This window comes from Pan paniscus, chromosome 23 (assembly GCF_029289425.2).
Source record: "Pan paniscus chromosome 23, NHGRI_mPanPan1-v2.0_pri, whole genome shotgun sequence".
Lineage (NCBI taxonomy): Eukaryota > Metazoa > Chordata > Mammalia > Primates > Hominidae > Pan > Pan paniscus.
The window spans coordinates 2,789,611-2,808,720 of NC_085927.1; the positions used below are offsets into that span (position 1 = coordinate 2,789,611).

The following is a 19,110-nucleotide window of genomic DNA, read 5'->3' on the forward strand; positions in this document are numbered from 1 at the left end:
CGAGGTGGCTACTGTAATAGATCAAGGCTATGAGCAGAGATGGATGTGAGGCAGCGGCTGTAATGGATTAAGGCTATGAGCATCTTGTGAAGTAGGATGTAAAATCTGTAAATGTCAGAATGAATCCAAAGTTATCAATTCAAAGCTGGATTGTAAAACAGCTCAAAAAAAGACTGAAAACACAGCTCTACACTTTAGGAGGCTGAGGCAGGCAGATTGCTTAAGTTCAAGAGTTGGAGACAAGTCTAAGAAACATGGAAAAACCGTCTCTACAAAAAAAAATTTTTAATTAGGAGGGTATGGTGGTATGAGCCTGTGGTCCCAGCTTTTCAGGAGGCTGAGGTGAGAGGATTGCTTGAGCCCAGAAGGTAGAGGCTGCAGTGAGATCCGATCACACCACTGCATTTCAGCCTAGGTGACAGAGTGAGACCTGTCTCAAAAACAAACAAAAATAACAAACAAAAGCAGCTCTAAACAAAAGTGGCTAGAAAAGTAGCTCAAGTTGTTCCAGTCTGGTTAAATAGAAACATAAATGAACTACTTATGTGCCCCAGTGGCTTCATAATGCTGAGAGGAAAGTCAATTATTCTAGCAGGTTCTAGAAAACTTTGTCATATCATGGGGTTCAATGAAAATATCAAATCATAAATATAATAATCAAATCTGAAAGTGAATCTAGTTTCAAAGACCTCAGAAGCCAGTGTGTAGGAAGCTCTTTTCAGATAGAGACAAAGGATTATTTGACTTCTTATCTCTGTTGTCTAGCACAATGTCCAGAACACAACAGATATTCCATATGCACAGTCACATCCTATGTATGTGTTATTTCTTTTCCAGCAAGGACTAGAGGTCCTAAGCTTTGTTTATATGGTGAGCCAGTGCCCAAATGAGCAGCAGAATCTTAGCACAGTCAGCTACACACTCATTTCAAAGCTCTGGCCTCTTATCCAAGCTTGTCAAAGTGTGGGCTATGGTTTTGCATTTTAAGGGATCCCCGGGTGAAACTTGTGGCTGTCAAAGGAGGAGAAGCACTGCCCTCAAAATATAGAAAAGGTGAACTAATTTATACAGGCAGGTGGCTGTTTATTTATGTATTTATTTATCTTGTTGATGGGAAGATTCAAATTGACATACACAATCACTCCATAAGGATTTCAGGTAAAAAACAAACAAAGGTTTAGATATCAGATGTGTTTTACAATTAGCACACCAGTCTTTTTACTACAGAATCTAGTAGCATATTTCCAATAGATCTAGGTGAAAATTTCTATCTCATGACCCTTCTGTCAGTATTTTTAAAATTGGGTACTCCATTAGTGGCAAAATTGAATCTCTTACAGGCATCTCACTCAAACTGCAGTCATACTTTCCAAAAGGCCCCATAAAAATCCTTGCTCTGGAGCAATCTAACATATTTATCCACCTCTTTAGACACTTAGGTAAGTATAATAATACAAGTTTTGTGCGTGTGTGTGTGTGTGTGTGTGTGTATTGTGTACCTTGTGGCCTCTTGTCCAGTTTCTGCAACACCTGAATCTGAGGCAAGTTTAATGTAAATAACGTCCAGCAATGTCAGAAATGTTGACTTTTATGTGCCCATCAGGAAAAAAGGATGAATGTTATTGTAGAGTAAATTTTCATTCTGGAAAAAATGCATACTGTTTGAATGTTGCTTTCATGCTTTCCACAGATATTATACACAGATATTATATTCCAAGGATTATGTTTCAAAGTCTTCAAAAATAGAAAATTCATTTTATATTTCTAGCTGAAAATAAAAACAGTAATTAGCCTACCTTTGGGGAAATGTGATAAAAATACTAATGACCATCACAACTCATTAAAAGCATAAAATGTGCAATGATTTAAACTACATGTTCTTTCTATGAATCTGCATAGAAATATAGACACATTTGATAAATGCTATTTAAAGTCTGAGTGCTTTGGTAAATGATTCATCTATAGGTTGAAGGGATTACTTTTATCTGCCTTCATAGTGAGAATTAGATTTCTATTCTTTATAAAGCAGGGAATACAGATTGTGCATGGAGTAAAAGCCTTCAATCCTTATTAATAATGATGGTAGCTGCGCTGCAGAAAAGAAAGCCTGTCAGAGTAACGTGTTCAGTTTTACATCATAATCAGAGGTATGTCGATCTCTGTTGAAGGCAGAATTAAAAACGCCTTCAACGTTTTTAAAATAATAGATGAAAAACATCTCAACGTCACTTTTAAAATTTGAATTGACGATTCCACATAACAGGAAAAGGACCAAGACCATCTTAAATACTTCATGATGGAAGTGATGTTTTAAGTGCAATTTCATCAAGGAGAAGTTTTTCCAGAAAGTCTTTTGACCTCAGTAAGAAGCTTATTTACTCTGGTAAATAATTTATCGTAAGATGAGAAAGACTCGATTTTTTAAAAACAATAAAAAATTTACATGGTTTAATCTAATGTTGTGATTTCGAAAGTACTACTTTTGCCCTTATAGTTACTCTTGTGTATTTATATGCATTTTTTTGGTTCATTCAAATGCCAATAAAATACTTTACTATCCAGGCTCCTTAAAAGCCAAATTAATTTCTAAAAGTGAGGATTGTATGTATGCTGTGAGGTGTGCGCAGGTGTATGTGTGTGATGTGTATGTATGGTGTGTGTATGTGGTCTGTGTGTGTAGTAGGTTCATGGGGTATGTATATGTGTGTGTAGTGTGTATTGTGGGTGTTATGTGTGTATACTGTGTGTAGTTTGTGGGTGGTGCATGGTGTGTATATCTGCTGTGTTTGTGGTGTATGTGTGTGTGGTGGGTGTGTACTACGTGTGGTGTGGTGTGCGTATGATATATGTGTGTGCAGTTTGTGGTTTATGTGATGTGTGTGTGTATGGTGCTGGATGTGTGTGTACTGTGTGTAGTGTTTGATGTGTGATGAGTGTAGAATGTGTGGTGTGTGTGTGCACAGTATGTGTGGTGTGTACGTGATGTGTGTGCTCTGTGTGTGTGGTGCTACATATACGTGTGCAGTGTGTGGGGAGTATGTGTGGGGCGTGTGTTTGATGTGTGTGGGGAGTATGGGGTGTGTGTGGTGCTGCATGTGTATGTTGTGTGTGTAGTAGATTCTTGTGTGTGGTGTAGTGTGTGCGGTGTGTGGGGGGTATGCGTGTGTGCAAATTGTGCAGTGTGGTGTGGGGATGTGTGTGCATGTGCACATGGTGTGTGTGCAGTGTGTGTGGTGTCTGGGGTGTGTGTGTGCACATGGTGTGTGTGTGGTGTATCGGGGTGTGCGTGTGTGCACCTGGTCTGTGTGCAGTGTATGTGTCTGTGGTGGGGTGTGTGCGTGTGCACATGGTGTGTGGTGTGTGTGATTTTGGGGGTTTGTGTGCATGTATACATGGTGTGTGTGCAGTGTGTGATGTCTGTGTCGGGTGTGTGTGTACGTGGTATGTGTGCAGTATGTGTGGTGTGTGGGGGTGTGTGTGCGTGTATGCATGGTGTGCTGTGTGCAGTGTGTGTGGTGTCTGTGTGGTGTATGTGTGGGGCATGTGTGCTTGTGTACACTGTGTGTGGTGTGTGTGTGGTGTGTGCATGTACACGGTGTGGCATGTGCAGTGTGGTGGGCTGTGTGTGCAGTGTGTGGTGTCTGTGTGTGGGGTGTGTGTGCACATGGAGTGGTGTGTGCGGTGTGTAGTCTCTGGGGTGTGTGCGTGTGCAGTGTGGGGTGTGTATGCATGCACATGGTGTGTGTGCAGTGTGTGTGGTGTGTTTGTGCACATGGTGTGTGTGCAGTGTGTGTGTGGTGTGTGTGCACATGGTGTGTGTGCAGTGTGTGGTGTCTGTGTGATGTGTGTGCATGTGCTCATGAGGTATGTGCAGTGTGTATGGTGTCTGGGTTGTGTGTGTGCATATGGTGTGGTGTGTGCAGTGGGTGTGGTGTCTGGGGTGTGTGTGCAGTGTGTGCGGTGTCTGTGGGGTGTGTATGCGTGTGTGTGGGGAAAAGAAAAAGATCAGACTGTTACTGTGTCTATGTAGAAAGAAGTAGACATAAGAGACTCCATTTTGTTCTGTACTAAGAAAAATTCTTCTGCCTTGAGAGGCTGTTAATCTGTAACCGTACCCCCAACCCTGTGCTCCCTGAGACATGTGCTGTGTCAAGTCAAGGTTAAATGGATTAAGGGCTGTGCAGGATGTGCTTTGTTAAACAAATGCTTGAAGGCAGCATTCTTGTTAAGAGTCATCACCACTCCCTACTCTCAAGTACCCAGGGACACAAAACACTGCGGAAGGCCACAGGGAACTCTGCCTAGGAAAGCCAGGTATTGTCCAAGGTTTCTCCCCATGTGATAGTCTGAAATATGGTCTCATGGGAAGGGAAAGACCTGACCATCCCCCAGCCTGACACCTATAAAGGTTCTGTGCTGGGGAGGATTAGTAAAAAGGAAGGCCTCTTTGCAGTTGAGATAAGAGGAAGGCATCTGTCTCCTGCTTGTCCCTGGGCAATGGAATATCTCAGTGTAAAGCCCAGTTGTATATTCCATCTACTGAGATAGGGGAAAACTGCCTTAGGGCTGGAGGTGGGACATGCTGGCAACAATACTGCTCTTTAAGGCATTGAGATGTTTATGTATATGAACATCAAAAGCACAGCACTTTTTTCTTTACCTTGTTTATGATGCAGAGACATTTGTTCATATGTTTTCCTGCTGACCTTCTCTCCACTATTACCCTGTTGTCCTGCCACATCCCCCTCTCTGAGAAACGCCTGATAATGATCAATAAATACTAAGGGAACTGAGAGACTGGTGCCGGCGTGGGTCCTCCGTATGCTGACCGCCATTCCCCTGGGCCCACTTTTCTTTCTCTATACTTCGTCTCTGTGTCTCTTTTCTCAAGTCTCTTGTTCCACCCGATGAGAAACGCCCACAAGTGTGGAGGGGCAGGCCACCCCTTCACGTGTGCATATGGTGTGTGTGCTGTTTGTGTGGTGTCTGTGTGTGGGGTGTGTGTGCGTGTGCACATGGTGTGGTGTGTGCAGTGTGTGTTATGAGTGACTGCTTCTCTTAGCATGTGGGCATCAGTCTTCCAGACCAGCTTTCTCCATGTGTCTGGGAACATAAGAAACAAGTTTCTGCAATAATTGTTACACAGCTTTTCCAGAGAGGTACCAAATCTCTGTCGTGAGTGGATATCTGCGTCATTGCAGGAGGGAATGTGATGTCCTGGTTTGGCTCACACCCTCTGAGGGCTTAGGCAGGGTTCCTGATGGATCCCTCACTGTGGCCAGAGACGGAGGGCTCTGTTTCACCATAGGGCACCGGAAGAGGACTGGTGCGTAGGAAGACCAGGTAATCATAATGGTATTAATAATAGTGGTAATAATACTGTTTTATACATTGTATATGTCATAAGGATTTTAACTTTCATCTAACATAATTGTTGTAAAAATGTCCCCAGTTTGTTTTGTGCTATTTACTTGGTGTTGAAATGTGTAAGAATGTACGTTTTAGGTACGTTAGGTTTATTCCTTTTTATATAGTTTCTGTTTGCAATTTTGATTTTAGAAGACATTCATTCATTCTCAAGGTCATAAAACAAAGGTACATCTAATTTTCTTTTCTTTTCTCTCTCTTTTTTTTTTTTTTTACATTTAATACTGGAATTAACTTTTATGTAAGGTGTGGGACTAGGACTCAATTCTATCATTTTATATTCTCAAATCATTACCCAATATTTTAACATCATAAATGGAAAAATGGCTCTGTTTTGTGGGTTTAAAATATTACCGTTACTAGATAAAATTACACTCAATTTCTGTGTTTTTGTTTCTCTTTCATTAATGTGTTTATTTTTGTGCCATTTCAAATTTGTTTAATTTTGAATAGTAATAACAATCTTAAATATGTCATAGTAAATTTTATAAAATTGGCTCTCGTGTGTGTTCAATATGTGGATTTAAAAATCACATTTTCTTGTTCGAAAATATTTTTCTTGGAATTTTTATTGGAATTTGAGCATATTTTTAAATGATTTACAGCAAACTAAAGAGTTAATATTATTGAGTCCTCTCATCCAGAATGTGACATGCAAATTTCTCAAACCTCCTTTAATGCCATTTTGTCAAAATTAATATGTTAAATCAATATAAATTAGTATAAATGAGTATAACTAATGATTAAAATAAAATAATGTATTTGGCTCCACGTTTCTGTCTTCTGCCTTCTATCACTGATGTTTTTTATTCCTATCCTTGTTGTTTTCTACAGTTTCTTTTATTATGTCTTTTTCTGTCTTGTGATGTGAAAACTATATGACACATTGTAATGTTTTAATTTTTCTAATTTTTTGCTCTTAATTTTAACTAATTTTATTTTTTAGAGAAGTGCAGGTTCACAGCTAAACGGAGCAGAGAGTAAAGACTTCTCATATGTCCCTTTCCCCACACACAGCCTCCCCACTACAACTTCCTGCCTCACAGGAGCACACCTGTGACAACCAGGAACCTACGTTGACCCTTCAGTATCACTCAAAGCTTACAGTGCACATTCATGCTTATTTACTCTTCACATTGTACTTTCTGAGTCATGACAAAAGTATAATGGCAATATGATATTATTCACCGCTAACAGGAGATGATCTATCAAGCCACAAAAAAATACATGGAGGAAACTTAAATGCATATTGCTAAAAGAAGAAGCCAATCCAAAAAGTCTACGTACTGTTCAATTCCAATTATATGACGTTCTGGAAACGGTGAAACTATGGGAACAGTAGAAAGATCAGTGGTTGCCATGGACCAAGGGGAAGGAAGAGATGGATACACAGAGAACAGAGAAACTTCACGGCAGTAAAACCATTCTGTATGATACTGTAATGGTAGATATATACATTTGTAAAAATCTATCTTAACTTTTAATCTTTTGAATTACGTTTGTTCTTTTTTTTTGATGGAATCTTGCTCTGTCGCAAGGCAGGAGTGCAGTGGCACGATCTCGGCTTACTGCAATCTCCACCTCCCGGGTTCAAGAGATTCTCCTGCCTCAGCCTCCCAAGTAGCAGGGACTACAGGTGACCGCCACTGCGCCCGGCTAATTTTTGTATTTTTAGTAGAGACTGGGTTCACCATCTTGGCCAGGCTGGTCTCGAACTCCTGACCTTGTGATCCACCTGCCTTGGCCTCCCAAAGTGCTGGGATTACAGGCGTCAGACACCACACCTGGCCGTTTTTGTTTTAAGAACTTCAGACAAGCTGGGTGCAGTGGCTCAAGCCTGTAATGGCTGCACTTTTGGAGTCTGAAGTGGCTGGATTGCTTTAGCCCCAGAGTTCAAGACCAGCTGGGCAACATAGTGAGATCCCGTCTCTACAACAAAAGTATTAAAAAAAAAATCCAGGCATAGTGCTGCATGCCTGTAGTCCCAGCCACTCAGGAGGCTGTGGTAGAAAAATAACTTGACCCAGCAGTTTGAGGCTGCAGTGAGCTATCATCATGCCACTGCACTCTGGCCTGGGCGACAGAGCGAAACCCCATCTCAAAACAAAGAACAACCAAAAACCTACAAGCATACTCAGAGATATTGTGGGTTTGGTTCCAGACAACTTCAATAAGGCAAATGTTACAACCAAAAACCTACAAGCATACTCAGAGATATTGTGGGTTTGGTTCCAGACAACTTCAAGAAGGCAAATGTTACAACCAAAAATCTACAAGCACACCTCAGAGATAGTGTGGGTTTGGTTCCAGACCACTGCAATAAGGCAAATGTTACAACCAAAAACTTACAAGCACACCTCAGAAATATTGTGGGTTTGGTTCCAGACCACTGCAATAAGGCAACTGTTACAATCAAGTTAGTTGCATAAACATTTTGTTTCCCAGTGCTTATTAAAGTTATGCTTAAACTATATTGTAGTCTAATGAGTATTTAATTATTAATTAGCAATTAATAGCATGTCTGAAAAACTGTGTACATACCTTAAGTTAAAATACATCAGTGCTAAAAAATGCTAATGAATATCTGAGCCTCACCAAGTCATAATCTTTTTGCTGGTGAGGGTCTTGCCTCTATATTGATGACTGCTGGCTAATCAGTGTGGGGGCTGCCGAAGGTTGGGTGCCTGTGTCAATTTCTTCAAACAATGAAGTTTGTTCCTTTCACAAAATATTTCCCTGTAGCATGTGATGCTGTTTGACAGCATTTTATTAACAGTAGAACTTTTTTCAAAATTGGAGTAAACCCTCTCAAACCCTGCTGCTGCTTTATCAACTAGGTTTATGGAATATTCTAAATCCTTAGTTGTCATTTCAACAATGTTTGTAGCATCTCCACCTGGATTAGATTCCATCTCAAGAAAATATTTTCTTTGCTCATTCATAAGAAGCAACTCCCTATTTGTTCAAGTTTCATCATGAGTTTACAGCAATTTCATCTCACCTTAAGGCCCTAATTCTAATTCTAGTTGTCTTGCGATTTCTACCACATCTGCAGGGACTTCCTCCACTGATATCCTGAGCCCTCAAAGTCATCCATGAGGGCTGGAATCAACTTCTTCCAAACTCCTGTTAATGTTAATATTTCAACCTCCTCCCATCAATCACAAATGTCCTTAATTGCATTTAAGGATTGCTATTAAGGACATTTGTGATTCACGGGAGGAGGTTCAAATATCATGAAAGGATTAATGGTGTATCCTTTCCAAAAGGTTTTCAATTCAGTTTATCCAGATTCATCAAAGAAATCACTATCTATGATAGCTATACCTTTGCAAAATGCATTATTAATTAATAAAAACACTTGAAAGTCAAAACCACTCCTTGATCCACAGGCTGAAGGTAAATATTGTATTAGCAGCCATGAAAATAACATTAATTTCCAAGTACCTCTCCATCTAAGCTTCTGGGTAGCTAGGTGAATTGTCAATAAGCAGCAATCTTTTTTTTCCTTTTTCCTTTTCTTTCCTTTTATTTTATTTTATTATTATTATTTTTTTTGACGTAGTTTCGCTCTTGTTCCCCAGGCTGGAGTGCAGTGGTGTGGTCTCTGCTCACTGCAACCTCCGCCTCCAGAGTTCAAGCCATTCTTCTGCCTCAGCCTCCTGAGTAGCTGAAATTACAGGTATTACCACCATGCCCGGCTAATTTTTTTGTATTTTTATTAGAGATGGGGTTTCATCATTTTGGCCAGGCTGGTCTTGAACCCCTGACCTCAGGTGATCCTTGGCCTCCCAAAGTGCAGGGATTACAGGTGTGAGCCACTATGCCTGGCCAAGCAACAATCTTTTTAAAGGAATCACTTTTTTTTCTGAGCAGTAGGTCTCAATATTGGGATTAAAATATTCAGTAAACCATGCCATTAACAGATGTGCTGTCACCCAGACAGTGATGTTCCATGTCTAGAGCACAGAAAGAATAGATTTTGCATAATTCTTAAGGGCCCTGAGATTTTCAGAGTGGTCAATGAGCACTGGGCTGTAACTTAAAAGTCACCAGCTGCAGTGGTCCTCAAAGAGAGTCAGCCCATCCTTTGAAGTTTTGAAGCCAAGCATTGACTTCTCTCTAGCTATGAAAATTCTACATCTTCATTAAGCTTAATCATTTCTAGCTCTGGACTTCAAGTGAAAGACGTGCAAGTCTTCCTTTCATTTGAGTTCTTTGAGGCCACTGTGGTTACTAATTGGCACCCCCGGTGGGTGTCACCCTCCTCCCTCCTCTATAGAGTTCACCCACAACAGGGCATGGGGAACGGTGCTTCCGACACCGCACATGCCCTGCGCGCCTGGGGCTCTCCCACAGGGGGCTTTCGTGAGCCAGGCAGCAAGGGCCATCCCCCTGCTCCAGCCCAGCCAGGCTGCGCAGGCAGAAGGACTCTCCCAACCTGCCCGAGCATGTGGGGCTTTGTGTTCCCTGCCCTGGTTCCTCCGGAACTGGGGCTGTCCCATCCTCAGACTCCCTGGTGGCCTCCGCACCCCAACAAATGACAGGAAGACCAGAAACCGCTGCGCGAGGGCCTGCTGGGCGCGTGCTCATTTTGGGCCCCCTCAAGCTGAGTCACAGGGGCAAGGTGTGCTTGTGCCATCCACGTCCCACCAGAATCCGTAGTGGGGCTGGAGCCCCAGGTCGCCAGGGCGACGTGGGAACCCGAAGACGGGGCACCTCTACCTCCGGAGATCGCGACCCGCGGCCTCCGCGTCAAGAACAGATGCCAGCCATCCAGGCTCCTCTCAACCGCTCCAGGAGCCGGGGAGCTCGTCTGCACTCACCTCCAGCCTGTTAGATGAGCTCCTGTCAACCCCAGAGTTTCAGCAAAAGGCACAACATTTCCTAGATCCGGCGCTACTGGGGGAGCTGAAGGACGTGGAAGAGCCCGCTTTGCTGGAACCACTCCTCAGCCAGGATGAACACTGGGCTCTGCTGGAGGAGCAGGTTGGGGCGGGGTTGGGGCGGGGTGGGGGCAGAGCGGCGGCCTCTCTTTCGCGGTGAACCTCAGGCTTGGTATGGAGAGACGTGTCTTCCCTTCCAGCTGACCTGCCTAGGATCCCTGAGTTCCAGGTCCAGCGAGAGACTCCACACAGAGGAGGGCTGTCAAGAATGACAGGAAAGAATTCCTGAGCATCCTGGGGATCCCAGGGCCGGTCCAGGTACCCGGAAGTGGGCTGTCTACTGCGCATGCGCGGGTTTCCAGGCAGCAGCCTAGGTTTTCTAACTAGCCCAGGCGGAGCTCTCATTCCTTTTTCCCCCGCGTTCTTCAATCGGGTTGGCGGAGACCTCAGTCCGAGAAACACTGGGCCGGGGCAGAAGCCAGGCCAGTCCTTTCTGCGGCTCGCCTCCTCTGTCTCTTCGCTCTCCATCACTTGCCAACCGTTGTCCCGCCAGCCTCCTTGCCAGCACCATGGAGCGCCTTGCAACTAAATGTAGACCCGAGACCGCGTGCAAACCGAGGTGCTGCCCTTTCCAGGCAAGACGGAAGGCAGGCAGAGATGAGGAAAGGAACGGAGACAAAGTGAGATGGAAGGATGGAGCTAGGAAAGAATGGGTGGAAGGAGGGACCCTGGAAGGGAGAGAAAGAGGGAGGGAGGGAGAAAGGGAGAAAAAAACCGGGGGAGGGAAGGAAGAACAGAGGGAAGGATGGACCGAGGGACAAAAGGAGCAAGAAACAGAGAACGGAAGGCAGAGAGAAAAACGGTCTTCTGCCTCCAGAACCAACAGGACCCAGCACTCCGGGAAAATGTAGGGTGCCCAGTGCGGGCTAAGTGCTGGGCCCACAGCCCCGTTGGCCGGTGGGGCGCTCAGCAGCCCTCTGGATCGCCAGCCTGGGTTACTTCATCCCAGAGCAATTCAGACCAATTCCGTTTCCGAATGAGCGAATTCCCCAGAGAGCAATGAGCCGAGACTCACCTGGTTGTCTGTTTTTCATCCACATGGTTCACAGATGACATATCCCCACGTTGAGCCCTGCAACAGAGCGCGAGGCGGATAGTCCCATCCACACAGGAGTCACACTTAGGCCAACTGAAGCGTGATTCTGGATTCCACGTTTCTTTGCCCTCTGCAAAGATTCCTGTTGCTCAAGTTTCTGCCCTCTGAAAGCGTGACCATGTTGACTGTTTGTTTCCCGTGCTCTGTGGGGTCCCAGAAACTTCCAGGAATGCGTGGAAGACCAGCATTGTGTCAGTGCTCTCCTTTCCGGTTTTCAAACAGGCTATATTGGAGACTCCCCATTTTGCAGGAAACAGGAATCCATCGTCAGGCCGTGATGCACGGGATGTTTCTTTTCTCTGTGGTTTCGCTCTCGTTGTCTACGTGAAAATGAACGAGATCCACACACCTGCATGTATGAGAATATCACAGCAACTGTGACACCCACGCGCTGGCAATAGAGTTGGCAGCCTGATCCCAGGACTAAGGTACTGATGGACATCCAGACTCACCCACCACAATCATTAGCAAACCCACTCCCAAATACACAGACACACATGGGCGCACGCGCGGGAACACAAGCACACACACAGACACAGAAAGACACAGACAGCTTGAAGGAGAGCAAGGGACAGAGGGATGGAGAGATAGAAACGGAAGGAGAGAGAAACAGCGATCGAGAGAGAGACACAGAGGAACCGGGGAGATTGAGAGAGAGCAAGGTGGAGAGGGAAGTAGAGAAAGGGAAAGGGTGAGGGAGCTAGAGAGGGAGAGCAACAGAGCCTTGGAGAGGGAGGCTCTATCTGGTAGACAGGGGCCCCTTTGGCCAGGGTAGGGTGGAGGGTGTCTGGGACGGGCTGGAACAGGGAGGCAGGGCCACCCACGCGGGAAAACCAACAGAGCCCTGAGACGTGTTTTTACTTGGATTGGTTGGTTGCTTTGGGGGTACGTTTCATAGCCTCATTCCTTTGTTGGCTCCTCCCTGTCCTCTTGGTGCTGTGGGCCCTGAAAGTTGTAGAGTGCGCCCCTCACTTTGGCAGGAGCAGTGGCGCTGAGCGTGCCCACGGGTCGCGGCTTGGGTCTCTCTCGTTTTCCGTGTGGTGTGGCCGTAGACAATGGCAGTGGCGCCTGGCTAGCCCAAGAGTCCAGTCCAACTATGCCCGCTTGATTCCAGGCGTCACCAGCAACCCGGGGCCACAAGGCTGGGATCAGGCACCTCAGAGCCACTTGCCCCTGGCCGGGCGGCTCTCCCTCTCTACGCCCAAGCACCACCAGTCACCGCGCTGCGCTTTCCGCTGACCTCCCAGAGCGTCCCGCTGTCGCCAGCAGCCAGATCACGTGCGAGACCGCCTAGGCACCAGAAGCCTCCCTCCCCTGCCAGGGCTCTGGACTCTCCAGGTGGCCCCCCTCTCGCTGACACTCCAGGCCTTCCCCCGGCTCTCGAGCTCCAGAGCTTCCAACACCTGGGGCCCGCTCAGGAAGGGGTGTGCTCCGAGGCGTCAGGGCCCAGGGCCCACTGTCCTGGGGTCCCCTCCGGTCCTCCGCCTTGCCGCGGAAAAATTATTTTGGATTCCTTGCTGCCCCTCCTTCAAGGCCCCCTCTTGCCCCACACACCCACAGCCGCCAGGGCTGACCGGGGCGAACAGACGGCCCAGCCCCGCGGGCCATTTTTCTTACAACGCCTACACAATCGTCGCTTGTTCCGACAAGGACCCGCCGTGGCCAACGGGGCAGGAAGGCTCTGCTTTGCCCCACGCCAGCACTAGAGCCCCGGCAGCCTCACCCTGGGAAAGAGGGGCTGACGGACACCCAGACACACCCCACCACTACCACGAGCAAACCCACCCTGACACACACACGGATACACACGGGTGCACGCGGGCAGACACACACACACGGACACAGACACACCACACCCGGGCACACACACATGGACACACAAAGACACAGACACAGACACAGATAGCTTGAAGGGAGACCACCCCTCATATTGTCTTATGCCCAATTTCTGCCTCCACTTCGACCCCTGACCTACTCGGTTATGTTATCTATAGATTACAGACATTGTATAGAAAAGCACTGTGAAAATCCCTGTCCCGTTTTTTTCTGATCTAATTACCGGTGCATGCAGCCCCCAGTCACGTACCCTCTGCTTCCACAATCCATCACGACCCTCTCACGCGGACCCCCTTAGAGTTGTAAGCCATTAAGAGGGACAGGAATTGCTCATTCAGAGAGCTAGGTTTTTGGAGACGTGAGTCTGCCGATGCTCCTAGCTGAACAAAGCCCCTCCTTCTACAACTCGGTGTCTGAGAGGTTTTGTTTGCAGCTCCTCCTGCTACAGAAGGAGAGCAAGGGAGAGAGCGATGGAGAAACAGAACCAGGAGAGAGAGAGACAGCGATAGAGAGAGAGAGACAGAGAAGGGGGGAGGAGAGAGAGAGAAGGGGGAAGAGAGAGCGCCACAGTAGAGCGCAAGGTGGAGTGGGAAGTAGAGAAAGGGAGAGGGTGAGGGAGTGGTAGAGTGACAGCAACAGAGCCTTGGAGAGGGAGGCTCTGCTCAGGTAGACAGGGCACCTTTCGGCAGGCCGGGGTGGGGTGGAGGGTGCTTGGGCCGGGCTAGAACAGGGTGTCAGGGCCCCCCACCCGGGAAAACCAACGGAGTCCTAAGACGTGTTTTATTTTCTTGAATTGGTTGGTTGCTTTGTGGGTGCCTTTCATAAGGTCCTTCCTTTGTTTGCTTCTTTCTGTCTCCTTGTTGCGGTGGGCCCCGAGATTTGTAGAGTGTGCTCGTTTGTCTGGAGGGAGCCGTGGTGCCAAGCTTGTCCATGGGGCGAGGCCTGGGTCTCTCTCCTCTCCTCAGGAACTGGAGTTCACAGGAAGTCAGTGGCATTGGGAAACCGGGTGCACAGGGACGGATTTCCTCGTGGCTGGCGAAGACAATGTCCTTCCCCTGGGGAAAGCAGCCCACGGGTTCTGGAGCGGAGGTCTTGGCTGGGGTCTGTGGGACCCACTGCCCCTGCCCGCCCCTTCCCCCGGCTTGGACGGTTGCAGCGTCGCTGGATGAATGAATAGAATTGCCTGGGAGTCCGGGGAGTGTGAAGACACCCGGGACCTCAGGGGACCCACGCCTGCGCCCTCGGGGTCAGTCCCATCCTGCCCGGGTTGGAGTCGGGCTCCTGGTGGGGTTGCCGCGAGTCAGAAGAGGTGGGATGCTGCTGCCTGGCGGTGCTGCAGTGGTGGATCTTCAGGAGGAGGTCCTGGGCTTCGGCTGGGGAGCGGGGGCGGTCAAGGGGAAGCAGAGTCGGGGGGCGGTTGGGAAGCACGGAAACAAAAGGGGGAAAGAGGGAGAGAGCGGGAAGCCAAAAGCCTACCGTACCGGCTATTACCAGGCGGAATCCCATCCAAGTACTAACCAGGACCGACCCTGCTTAGCTTCAACAAATCAGAGGCGAGCGGGCGCATTCAGGGTGGTGTAGCCTAGACGCCAGCAGGGGCGCCTGGCTGCCCCAAGAGCCCGGCCCAGCAACACACGCACGACTCCAGGCGTCACCGCCATCCCAGGACCGCGGGTCTCTGATCCGGAACCCCCAGAGGCGCTGGCCGGTGCCCCCAGGCAGCTGTCTCCCTCTACACCCGAGCACCGCCGGCCTCCCAGAGCGTCCCGCCGTCACCGGCGGCCAGACCTGGCGAAGGACCAATGTGGTGCCGCCCTGCTGTTGCTGGGGGGCGCCGGAGGCCTCCGTCCCCTGCCCAGGCTTCCGGCTCTCGGGGCGGCCTCCTTTCAGCCCACGCTCCAGTCCTTGCGCGAGCTCCCGAGCTCCGGGGCTTCCACCACATCTGCCGGCTCAGGACGGGTCATGCTCATCCCTTAACTTTGTAACTTTTTGTTGCTTCTATTTATATTTTATTGTGCTATGTCTTGAAATGTTGTAGTTATTACTTTTGATTGGATATTCTTTAGTATTCCTACTTTGAGTAAGAGTAGTTTGCACACCACACAGCTATAGTGTTATAATATTCTGTTTTGTTTTGTATCCTATTAGCAGTGAGGATTTTTTTTTTACCTTTAGGTGATCATTCATTGCTCGTTAATGTCCTTTTCTTCCTGACTGAAGTACTCCCTTTAGCATTACTTTAGGACAGGTATGGTATTCATAAAATACTTCAGCTTTTGTTTGTCTGAAAAAGTCAGTATTTCTTTTTATTTGAAGAAAATTTTCACTGTATATTCTGTTCTAAGGTAAAAGTTTTTTTCCTTTAATACTTTAAATATTTATTGCTTCTCTCTCCTGGCCAGTATAGTTTCCACTGTAAAGTCTGCTGCCAGACGTGTTGGAGCTCCCCAGTATGTTATTTGTTCCTTTTCTCTTTCTTCGTTTAGAACTTTTCTTTATCTTTGACTTTTGGAAGATCTATTGAATGCTTTGAAGTAGTCTTTTTTGTGTTAAATCTTCTTAATGTTCTATAACATTTTTGTAGGTGGATATGGATATCTTTCTCTAGGTTTGGAAAGTTCTGTGTTATTATCCCTTTGAATAAATTTTTCTACCCCTGCCTCTTTCTCTACATCTTCTTGAAAACCAATAACTCTTAGATCTGTCTTTGTGAGGTTATTTTCTAGATCCTCCCCTGCCTCTTTCTCTACATCTTCTTTAAAACAAATAACTCTTAGATCTGTCTTTGTGAGGCTATTTTCTAGATCCTGTCCGCATGATTTGTTGTTTTTATTCTTTTTCTTTTTTCTCTTCTATGTATTTTCAAAGAGCCTGTCTTCAAGCTCACTATTTCTTCTGCTTGATCCATTCTGCTATTACATGGCTCTAATGCATTCTTCAGCATGCCAATTGCATTTTTCAGCTCAGAATTTCTGCTTTATTTGCTGTAACTATTTCAATATCTTTGTTGAGTTTAGCTGATAAAATTTGGAATTTCTTTACTTTGCTATCTTAAATTTCTTTCAGTTTTTTTTTTTTAAATACAGCTATTTTGAATTCTCTGTCTGAAACATCACATATCTCTTTTTCTCCAGGATTTGTCCCCAGTGCCTTATTTAGTTCACTTGGTGAGGTCATGTTTTCCTGGATGGTGTTGATGCTAGTAGATGTTCTTCAGTGTCTGGACATTAAAATCTTGGGCATGCAGCACCATATGAGAGGTTTAAAAAATAAAATTTAAAGAGAGAAAAGGTGAGTATTTATTGTAGTCTTCATTGTCTGGGCTTATTTGTAGCTGTCTTTCATGGGAAGGCTTTTCACATATTTGAAAAGAGTTGGGTGTTGTGATCTAAGCCATATCTGCTTTATGGGGCACCTTATACCCAATAATGCTGCAATTCTTCCAGACTCAGAGAAGTACCTCCCTGACAGCCTTCAACAAGATCCAGGAGAATTTTCTGGATTACTAGCCAGAGACTCTTTTTCCCTACCCTTATTTTCTCTCAAAGATACAGAGTCTTTCTCTCTGTTCTAAGCCACCTAAAGCTGGGAGAAGAAAGACACAAGCACCCCTGGCCACCACCACTATGATGCCCTGGATCAGACCTGAAGCTAGCACAGCACGGGTCTTGCTGAAGTCCTGCTGCATGCACTTTCTGACGACTGCCTATGTTCACTCAAGGCCTTTGGTCTCTACAATTAGCAGTTGGCAAAGCCAGACAGGCCTGTGTTCTTTTCTTTAGGGCAGTGAGATCCCTCAGTCCCTGGCTGGGTCCAGAAGTGCCATTCAGAAGTCAGGGCTTTGGCCACTTTTTAATAGGGTTTTTTGTTTTTCTCTTGTAAATTTAAGTTCCTTATACTGAATATTAGATCTTTGTCAGATACATAGTTTGTAAATATTTTTCCTCATTCTATATGTTGTCTGTTCACTCTCTTGATAATTTCTTTTGCTGAGCAGAAGCTTTTAAGTTTAATTAGATCCCACTTGTCAATAGTTGTATTTGTTGTTTTTGATGTCTTATCATGAAATCTTTGCCTCTTTCTATGTCCAGGATGGTATTGTCTATGCTGTCTTCCAGGGCTTTTATAGTTTTGTGTTTTACATTTAAGTATTTAATCCATCTTCAGTGATTTTTGCTTATGGTATAAGGAAGAAGTCCAACTTCAATCTTCTGCATATCGCTAGCCAATTATCCCAGCACCATTTGTTGAATAGGGAATCTTTTCCCCATTGCTTGTTTTTGCCAGCTTTGTCAAAGATTAGATAGTTGTAGGTATGTGGTCTTACTTCTAACCTCTCTATTCTGTTCCACTGGTGTATGTGTCTGTTTTTGTACTAGTACCATGCTGTTTTGGTTACTATACTGCTGTAGTATAGTTTGAAGTCGGGTAATGTGATGCTTCAAGCTTTGTTCTTTTTGCTTAGGATTGCCTTGGCTACTTAGGTTCTTTCTTGGTTCTATATGAATTTTTGAATAGCTTTTTTCTACTTCCATGAAGCATGTCATTGGTAGTTTAATAGGAATAGCCTTGGGCAGAACAACCATTTAAATGATATTAATTATTTCTCTCCATTAACATGGAATGATTTTTCATTTATCTGTGTCTTCTCTGACTTCTTTGAGCAGTGTTTTGTAATTTTCATTGTAGAGATTTTTCACCTCCCTGGTTAGCTGTATTCGTATGTACTTTATTCTTTTTGTGGAAATTGTGAATAAAATTGCCTCTCTGATTTGGCTCTTAGTTTGGCTTTTCTTGGTGTATAGGAATGCTAGCAAATTTTGTACATTGATTTTGTGTCCTGAAACTTTGTGGAAGTTGTTTATCAGCTTAAGGAGCTTTTGGGTCGCAACTATAGGGTTTAGATAGATAATTATGTTGTCTGCAAACAGACGTAGTTGGACTTCTCTTTCTATTTAAATACCCTTCGTTTCTTTCTCTTGTCAGATTGCTCCAGAAAGGACTTCTAATACTATGTTGAATAGGAGTGGTGAGAGAGGGCATCCTTGTCTTGGGCGGGTTTCAAGGAGGATGCTAGCAGATTTTGCCCATTTAGTATAATGTTGGCTGTGAGTTTGTCATAGGTGGCCTTTATTATTTTGAGGTATGTTCCTTTGATACCTCATTTATTGAGAATTTTTAACATGAAGCTTTGTTGAATTTTACTGAAAGCCTTTTCTACATCTATTGAGACAATCACGTGGTTCTTACCTTTAGTTTAATTTATGTTATGAATCACATTTTATTGATTTGCCCATGATGGACCAACCTTCCATTCCAGGGAAGAAGCTTACTTCATTATGGTGAATTAGCCTTTTGATGTGTTGCTAGATTCAGTTTGCAAGTATTTTGTTGTGGATTATTGAATGGATGTTCATCAAGGATACTGGCCTGAAGTTTTCTTCTTTTGTTGTGTCACTTCCAGGCTTCGGTATCAGGATGATTCTGGCTTCGTAGAACAAGTTGGGGAGGAGTCCCTCCTCCTCTATTTCTTGAAATAGTTTCAGTAGGACTGGTACTGGCTCTTCTTTGTACATCTGTTAAAATTTATTAATCTATCAGGTCCTGGGTTTTTTTGGGGGGGTGTTGATAGGCTATTTATTATGGATTCAATTTTTGGAGCTCATAATTTGTCTGCTCAGAGACTGAATTTCTTCCTGGTTCTGTCTTGAGAGAGTATATGTGTCCAGGAATTTATTAATCTCTTCTAATGTTTCTAATTTGTGTGTATAGAGGTGCTCATAGTAGTTTCTGGTTGTTATTTTT

The 19,110-nt window shown here is 45.3% G+C and overlaps 1 protein-coding gene across 5 annotated transcripts in view; it reads right to left on the reverse strand.

Moving 5' to 3' along the window:
- Positions 1-1,076: 1,076 nt before the first annotated feature.
- The window catches only part of LOC117977803 (histidine-rich glycoprotein-like), a 139,207-nt gene continuing 121,173 nt past the window's right edge, over positions 1,077-19,110 (reverse strand). For all 5 annotated transcript variants that reach the window (XM_063603452.1, XM_063603450.1, XM_063603453.1 and 2 more), the window contains 2 exons: positions 11,389-11,818; positions 1,077-10,940 (listed from right to left, as the gene is read on the reverse strand). In XM_063603452.1, coding sequence (XP_063459522.1) covers positions 2,580-3,737 — 1,158 coding nt within the window. In that variant the 5' untranslated portion in view covers positions 3,738-10,940; positions 11,389-11,818 and the 3' untranslated portion in view covers positions 1,077-2,579. The remainder of the gene's footprint in view (positions 10,941-11,388; positions 11,819-19,110) is intronic.